Genomic DNA, 8,704 nt, shown 5'->3' with positions numbered 1-8,704 from the left:
ACATAATTTGTATTCATGTGTTGCTATATGATGTGCCGCCTAAAGAAGTTTTGTCACTTTTAATCTTTTAGTCATGACATATTTTGACACTTTAAGTAAATTACTTTCCAACCCCTTTTTCAACTTTCACATATTTTCTTTTCTAAAATTATTCTTATTTTTTGCCATAAAAACACTTTATTTAACTAAAAAAGCTGCCAAAGAGTGGGGGGGGGGGGGGGGGGGGCAGTTCACTTTAAAAAAATACTTATTAAATCTCTAAATTTTAATAATTTTTACCCTATCCCTTCTACTTTCCATTACTTACAAATTGATGTCCGACCTTTTTAATTTTATTATTTCTTATACTTATTAGTCAACTTTAACCACTTGTAAAATACCGATTGTTTGTTCTTATATACATATATCACTATAGTGTCAATTTATATTACAATATGTAATAAATAAATAATTGGAAAAAGAGGCCGTGAACAAAAAAATTATAGTAATAGAATCATCTTACTGCACAGTTGGCTATTTGTTTATATATATATTTTTTGCCCAAATCAATCGGTTTACTTACTTGAATAGTCAAGTAATAAAAGAAAATTATATTGCATAAATTTAAAAAAAAAAAATGAAGCACTGACTGTAAAGCAATGCTACAAGAATAGTTTGAGCAAAAAAGGCTAAAAGAAAAGACGGAAATGAAACGAGTGACTAAGTCCTGACAGGGTGAAAGTGGGTGTCATTATTTTTGGGACCCTAATTAATGAGTTGCAGTAGGAGACAGCTATTCATATCATATGGTGCATGTGTAACTCAAACTTTCCCATTTAGTAAGGACAGGCTAGACGCGTCAATACTAGGGCATCAACATTTTGACACAGTTTACTTGTAAACTCATTTATAGGTTTACATCTAAACAATTAAACAATTATTATGTAAGAACTATATATATAATTGTTTGTTGGGAAAATCTACAATAAAGTAGTATTTTTACTTTGTTGGTAGAGCACGATCGTGATTTAAACATGTAAATCAGTTACGATTTTTTTATGACGGTGATCATTGTAGTCATAACATGTTTTTTGTAATTTTTTCAAAAAATTATAGAATAATTTATGGTATTGAAATCAGGGTTTAAACAGTCTGTTAAACTATTTTTTTTGTATGCGTGTAAAATAGAGTTTTGAAACCTGATTTCGTCACTGTAAATCATCAAGAATTTTCCAAAAATTTGCATGAGGCTTGTTATGATTACCAATAAATACCATTATAAAGAAAATTATAATCATAATTGATTTTCGTGGCTAAAGCAAGATGGTATCTTACCAATAAGGAAAAAATGTGTATCTTATTATAGTCTCACCCTATAATTGTAATGCTCCCCACTAGTGCTGCAAATGTGGGCCGGCCCGGCCTGGCCCACATTTTCGTGCTTTCGATAAATTTGGCCCATATTCAATTCGTGCCGGGCCGGCCCGGCCCATTTTTGAAAGAGTAGGCCCAGCACAGCCTATGGGCCCGGCCCATGTCGTGCCGTATCGGGCCCAAGTCGGGCTGGCCCACTTTCTATATTCGGGCCCAAATTTGGGCCCATTTTTTTTTTGCTAAAAAATGTGAGGATGGAGAATTGAACCCTCCACCTCATCTTTAACCATCAATGGACTTACTACCAAACCAAATACATTTCTTTGTTTAAATTATAATTTTAGATATTTTTATATAATTTTTAACAATATTTTACACAAAATTATATCAAAGATAATTATTAGAATTTTAATACCTACTAATAAATGCTAAAAATTTAACTAACAAATCTTAAAATAAATTAATATAATTATAAAAATATAAATATTGAGAAAAATAAGACATATATTATCATTTTAATTTATTAATTATTGACATATAAAAATTTATTATGATTATTAATGTCAAAATATCGAGTTTTTTATCATGTCGTGCTTTCGGGCTAGTTTATTCATGCTTTCGTGTCGTGCCTTCAGGCTTGTCGTGTCGTGCCGTGCCTGGCCCAAGCCCATATTTTTTCGTGCCATGTCGTGCTCGTGCCGGTTTCGTGCCGTGCTCAAAAGCCCGGCCCATATTTACAGCTCTACTCCCCACATACTCATTTTTACACAATTAAAATGTACATGCAATTAAAACCATTCGAATTTGTTAAAGTAGGCTTATATTATTTTTATGTGTGGTTTGAAACATTGTCACATTAGTAAATATATTTTAAGTATGTATCTAACATTACTAAATCAATAATTACTATGTGATGTTGACCACTTAAATAATAATAAGAGATTGCATTTATAAGACATGTTAATATAATAAATCTTATAATAATGTTAAAAAATTACAATCCCGGGTTTTTTTTTGGGGGAATAATGTGGACTTTATAATGGAATTGATAATAAGTGGTGCTAATATGCAATGAATTTATATGCATTTAAAAATTAAAATATACAGACATTTGGGGAATTCTACCATACAATCTGTTTAAACAATTTATTTCACTTCACAAAAAAACAACAAGCACACGTGCAATAAATTGTTTGAATTTATTTTCGATATAATAAATTATTTAAAATTTCTCAAAAATTTGCGAGATGTTCTAAATAATTACAATGTACACAATCATATAAAAAAATTATATTATAATTTTCCTACAATACCTCTATAGTTAGTAACAACATAAAACTAATAAATTATTAATTGTTATATTGTTTTGTTATGTACATGCATAAGAAGACCTACTCAAGGCCCAGGGCAATTGCCCACCCTCACTCTCTGTGTATTTATATATATATATTAGTTTTTGGTAAAAAAAAATTATATAATTTTCACACTTTTTTTATGTACTTTTTTTTTCATAAATACATTTAGCGAGCAGTTATGATACCACATGTTTTTTATACGGTACACGTTCTAATTTACATACGTGCATAAGTTATTGTACGCCCTGATTTTCCCACGGGCTGATTAACAGGTCGAGCCTCGGACTAATCACGGTTAGCCCGTGAGTTTCCCCAGGTCGGAGATCCTGTTTTCAAGGTCGTACCCCCTTTAGCTCGAGGTATCCTCAAGGACTCGCCCAGGACTGCCCAAGACTGGGGGAAGGAGTCTGAAGGCCGAAGGTCGGGTCAGGGATGAAGCTCGTGGTATGAGCTTCTCGTGGATCTCTGACCTTTTGTAAAGTCAACACACGCAAGATAAACGTGCCTATATCTGACATCACGTGTCCGATATCTCCCTGACTTCTCGGACACGCAGCAGGAACGTGCGTATTCAGACACCCACGGCTGGGTTGGGCCGTGCGGCCCATTATCTCCTCATCTATCGATTTGACCATACTCATGTGTCAGGTTTAGGAATTAATCATGAATGTCACAGAGTTGATATGACAAATAATAAGGTCACGAGATGACCCCCTTACCAACTTCCAGGTGCCTTCTCCTATAAATATGGAGACCCTGGGAGTTGATAAGGGTTGGAAAAACAATAGTCTCCAAAGAGATATACACTTTGTAACCAAATACCCAGAATATATCAATAATATTGACTAGTGGAGTAGAGGGATTTTAACTTTCGAACCACTTAAAAAACGTATCTTGAGTCACCTAGTTCATCCTCTAAGATTCCATATCTGTGACGGTTCTATTTCCAGCACTAATCTTTTTCTCTCTTTCTCTTAATTACCTGTTGGCGAAGAACCGCGTCAACAGTTATAATCTAAGCTTTTTTACATAACAATGTATATTATAGTTAAAGCAGACATCTTACATGTTTTTAGGAAATTTGAAATAGTTTAAAGTATCGAAAACAGGGTTTAAACTCTCATTTTCATCACGCACGCATTATTTTGACAGCATTGGCTTGGACTTTGTTTTTAGCACTCTAAACTTCATTGAATTTTCCAAAAACGTGCAAAATGCCTACTCTAACTACAAAGATCATCATCATAGAAAAAACTGGGATTATAACTTTTGCATTGTGTAAGTAGAAATGTGCGGTATTGTACCACATAAAAAACATGCGACATTATACCGCATAAAAAACGTGCGGTATTGTAGTTACTCTCATATTTTTATATCATTCAATTATTATAAACTTTTTTACCAAACATAAATTTTGCATATTTAATACAATAATTTAAATGTTCGACCATGGTGAAAAAAAATTCCTGGGTTCACCACTATGTACATGTGTATATGTATTAATTATTTAAAGTTTCTCAAGGTAATAATCAAATTATTTTGAATTTAATATTTATGTTTCATTAGTATTTATTTAATTATTTATTGTTTGTAGATGTTGAGGAAATTACACTTTTTAATGTGCAATACTATAAGTCCAAAATTTTGATGTTATGTGCTTCCATTATAATTTAAAAATAATTAATGAATTTTTTTATCGTTTAATATCTGAAAAAATAATGAATTTTTTATATAAATTAACACATTTTTTTATATTATTTTTTAGAGTGGTAACTACAGCATAAATACCGGAAATTGTTTTGTTTTTGTCAATTTGATTCTTGATTTTGTTTTAGTTGAATCAAACTATAAGATACCACAATACCTCTTGATTTTGACTTTGCATTTGAAATGTTGAAGAATTTGATTTGAGATTTCAAATATTAATTTGGGATGTTGAAGTAATTTTTTGTTTAGAATTAATTTGGATAAAAACATATGAATTCAAGAACACTAAGGATAATCTCAAGAACGTTATGGCTGTCATTTTTCAAGTTTTGATTTTTTTTTTTAATTTTGAAAAGAAGAAAAATCAGCTTTCTCTCTAATTTTTTTTCTTCATCTAGGTTGATTTGAATTCTTGTTTACACGCTTGATCGAAGAGGTTTGAGAAGCTAGTAGTCGAATTTTGTAGAGGTTTGGGTCTCTTGAGGTTCACGGGAGATGTGTCGAGAAGTAGATGAAGAAGAAAGAGAAAAAAACAAATTTTGATTTTTTTTAATAATTAGAATTTTATTATTTAAATTACATTTTTTATAATTTTAAAATAAATTAATAAGTATTTTCATTAAAAATATAGCGTGGACCAATAATAAACTAACATCTGGTAGCTTAGTCAGCTTAAATGACACCTAACAACCTTGGGGTAATGACTGTAACTAAAACATAATATTGGGTGGTTTTGCAGTAAAAAAAACAATAATGGATATATTAGTGCATAAAATTAAAAACATTAATGTTTACTTGCACGTAATCGGAATAGCGTACAATTGGATTTACCTCAAATCGGATTAATGAATCATAATCCTAATAAGTTGTTTACTTTAGTAGCAAGAATCGAAATCAGATTCAACAAAACTCCTATTAATGTGATCACTCCACTTTGGAATTATAATAAATAAATTATAAGTTACCGAAATACAAAAGACAAATTCCAATTTTAACTTTTAACTTTTAATATAAGAATAAATTTGTTAATGCATTATCAAAAGAAGAATGAGAATAGCAATCCTCAACCTCATGGGATTTCCAATCTCATTCCTTAATCCCAAATTTAGGTAGGACCTACATAATTCATTCTCATTTCTTAATAAATTATCATGGTGAATGAGAATCATTTGTGTGGTAATGATTCTTATTTTTATGTTTACTAAAATAAGAAATTGGAAAACTTGGTAGGATAAGAAGGAAAATAATGAGAATGTTTATCCCCCAATTATCTAAAGAATGTCATTAAAGGTATTGACTTCTATATTTGTTATTTTATTTTGTATAAATAAAAAATTAAAAGATAATTTATATATCTGATTCTCTTTCTGAATAATTTTATTAAACAACATAATACAAATAATAATTCAAATTCTTTCATATTTTATCAAACGTGTCTTGGTAAGTAAACGTGGGTATTCAAACTCATTCCCTAATCCCATAAGTAAATACATTATTTGACAAAATATATATTTAACAATCTCGAGTCAACACATGTATAATAAATATATTTGACAAAATATATATACTGAAATGCATGTATCAAATTATTAATTTTGTCAAAAATGTATCGAGAAACCATTAACTTGCGTTGCAATAGCTATAATTTAATATATATAAGTACTGAATACATTGAGCAAGCATTGAAGTACATCAAAACCTATTTACAAATAAATATATATATATATATATCGAAATCCATACAAAATATCAAAATATGTCAAACAATTATCACAAATCCAACTAAAGTATGAAATTACAAAAAAAAAAAAAATGTAATCATCAAAAAACCATCCCAAACATAAAAATATAAATCGAATTTATTATAAAATTGCCATGAGAAAATCTTTAATCAAAGAAAACAATAAATTTTAAAAGATAAAAAATAACAGCAAAACAAAATCCAAAATGGGGAAAAAACTTCTCAATAGTAATAGTACCAACAAAAAGCGTGAGTTCAGCCTCTCTCTCCATGGCGAGAAGGAAGAAGACTATGCAGAAGCTTGCTAGTGTAATCGGTTCGGAGCTCCCTTCATCCAATACACTGATTGTGGAGGAAGAAAGGACGGAAATGGAGGCAGAGGTGCCTGAGGAGACAATTGCTCCAAAGCTTCAAGATCTTGAGTCTCATGATGATATTGATAAGATAGGTCGGTCCGCCTCCTGGGCAGCTGAAGTAGAAGGCCAATCTTTCCAAGACTCGGCCAAAGAAAACTGGTCTAAGTTTAAGGAATCCATGCCCAATTTTGGATACACGAAACTCCATTTTCAGGACCCGATCCATCGAGATGGAAAACTGGTGGCTCAATTGGATATTGATGAGATAGCAGTGGAGGCATCTTTCTGGAAATCTGCTCTAGTTTGTTATGGTTATTGGGACCAACCCACCTTTGGCTGTTTTTGATGGGTTTCTCAGGAGAATTCAGGGTAATCTTGGAATTGATCGCGTGGCCAGGATGAATTCCGGTTTCACAATGGTTTAATTTAGAGATGAGGCAACTAGGGATATGGTGCTTGAATCTGGAGTGATTCACTTTGACAAAAAGCCAGTAATTCTCAGACCTTGGTCTTCAGATGTTGAAACTATAAGGTCAGTTAAATCTGTCCTTGTTTGGATTCGTTTACCAGGTCTTGGGCTGCAATATTGGGGTGTTAATTGCATGAGTGCTCTAGTTAGCACGATTGGCACCCCTATTGTGGTAGATAAGGTCACAAAAGCAAGGACTATGATCAAATTTGCTAGAATCTTAGTTGATATGGAGATTGCTGAACATATTCCTATGCATATCCACTATCTAAATGAGAGAGGTCAGATTTTGGAGCAAGCCATTGAGTATGAGTGGCTCCCCACTAAGTGTACTAACTGTAAGAAATTGGGTCATACCACTGCTGTCTGTAAGCATTCCCCAACTGTTATAAAGAAGAACTCAGAGCCTTCAATCCAGCCTAATCCTGTTACTACAATAGTTAATGAACCTGATGCTGCTACTCCAATTAGTAGAAACCAGAGCCAACAAGAGACTACTGGGGTTACAAAGCAGGGAGGAACTCAATCTGACCCTAGTGGATCTAAATGGGTTACCCCTCGAAAGGTTGGAATGAAGAAGTCTGCTGGTAAACCTCAAACTGAAATGCATAGGAATTCATTTAATATTTTACAGGTAAACCATAAACAAGTAGCTGCTATTTCCATTCCCACTGAAATAAATGGACAACAACAACATTTTGAGCTGGAATGTTAGGGGTTTAAATAGTAAGAATAAACAGCAAACAGTTCTTGATGTTTGCAGGAAGAATAAAGTTGGTATTGGAGCTTTGATTGAAACAAAATTAAAAGGGGATAGAATAAGGGATCTTATGAATTCATCATTTGTTGGTTGGAATTATTATAGCAGCATTGGTGTGGAGGGACGGATTTTACTCATTTGGAAAGCCCATATGATGAAGATAGAAGTCATTCAGGAAACTTCTCAACTGCTTCATTGCAGAGTTTCTCTAGTTAGTGTGAACTTGACTTATTGCCTATCAGTTATCTATGGCTCTAGTCAGCTGGAGACAAGAAAGAGTTTATGGTCTGACTTAGCTAATGTTCAGAGACCGGTTACCCCTTGGCTCATTATGGGAGATTTTAATGCAGTCTTCTATACTGATGATCGTCTTGGTGGAAGATCTATGTTAAAGATATGGAGGATGCTCGCCATTGGTTGGCTTTGGGAGAGGCTACAGAAATGAAGACTTTGGGACCTAAATACACTTGGACCAATAAACAAGATGGAGGAGCTCGGATATATTCCAAACTGGATAGAGTTTTCACTAATGATAGCTGGTTTGATAGCTTCCCATTAGTTGTATCATATGCTCAATGGGATGTGATTTTAGATCATTTCTACTTGTTGATTAAACAGAGGGATATCCACAGTAGGGGAGTGAAGCCATTTCGATTTTTCAACATGTGGGTTGTTCATGACAAATTCAGGGAAGTAGTTCTTCATAATTGGGCTCGTCCTTTTGAGGGGCAAGGGCTATTCCGTCTTGTTGGTAAACTCACTCGGTTTAAGCATAGTCTCAAAAAGTTTAATTGGAGAACTAAGGGCGATGTTACTTATAATTACGAGGAAAGCAGAACTAAATATCAGCTGGCCCAAAATGATCTTTGTTCTGATCCTCTAAATACTGAGTTACTGTCAAAATAAAAGGAGGCGCAGCAGTCTTTCTTCAGGTATGAGAAGATATATTCACGTTATATTCAT

General features: G+C 32.8%; 1 protein-coding gene across 1 annotated transcript; it reads left to right on the top strand.

Annotated features, from left to right (window-relative positions):
* The first annotated feature begins 6,961 nt into the window (after positions 1-6,961).
* LOC133832339 (uncharacterized) lies at positions 6,962-8,186 on the top strand. The gene is made up of 2 exons (XM_062262698.1): positions 6,962-7,615; positions 7,722-8,186. Exons 1-2 carry the CDS (start codon positions 6,962-6,964, stop codon positions 8,184-8,186), a joined length of 1,119 nt encoding a protein of 372 aa, XP_062118682.1.
* The last annotated feature ends 518 nt before the right edge of the window (positions 8,187-8,704 follow it).

This window comes from Humulus lupulus, chromosome 4 (assembly GCF_963169125.1).
Source record: "Humulus lupulus chromosome 4, drHumLupu1.1, whole genome shotgun sequence".
Taxonomy (NCBI): Eukaryota; Viridiplantae; Streptophyta; class Magnoliopsida; order Rosales; family Cannabaceae; genus Humulus; species Humulus lupulus.
Note: the sequence above shows the minus strand (reverse complement) of the source record. Positions and strands in the feature narration are given on the sequence as shown.

Bases quoted from the DNA above. Each gene is read 5' to 3' on its own strand.
- LOC133832339 (XM_062262698.1), top strand. From the start codon at position 6,962: ATGGTGCTTGAATCTGGAGTGATTCACTTTGACAAAAAGCCAGTAATT. The intron at 7,616-7,721 runs GTAAACCATAAA...AAGAATAAACAG, and splicing joins ATTCATTTAATATTTTACAG to CAAACAGTTCTTGATGTTTG.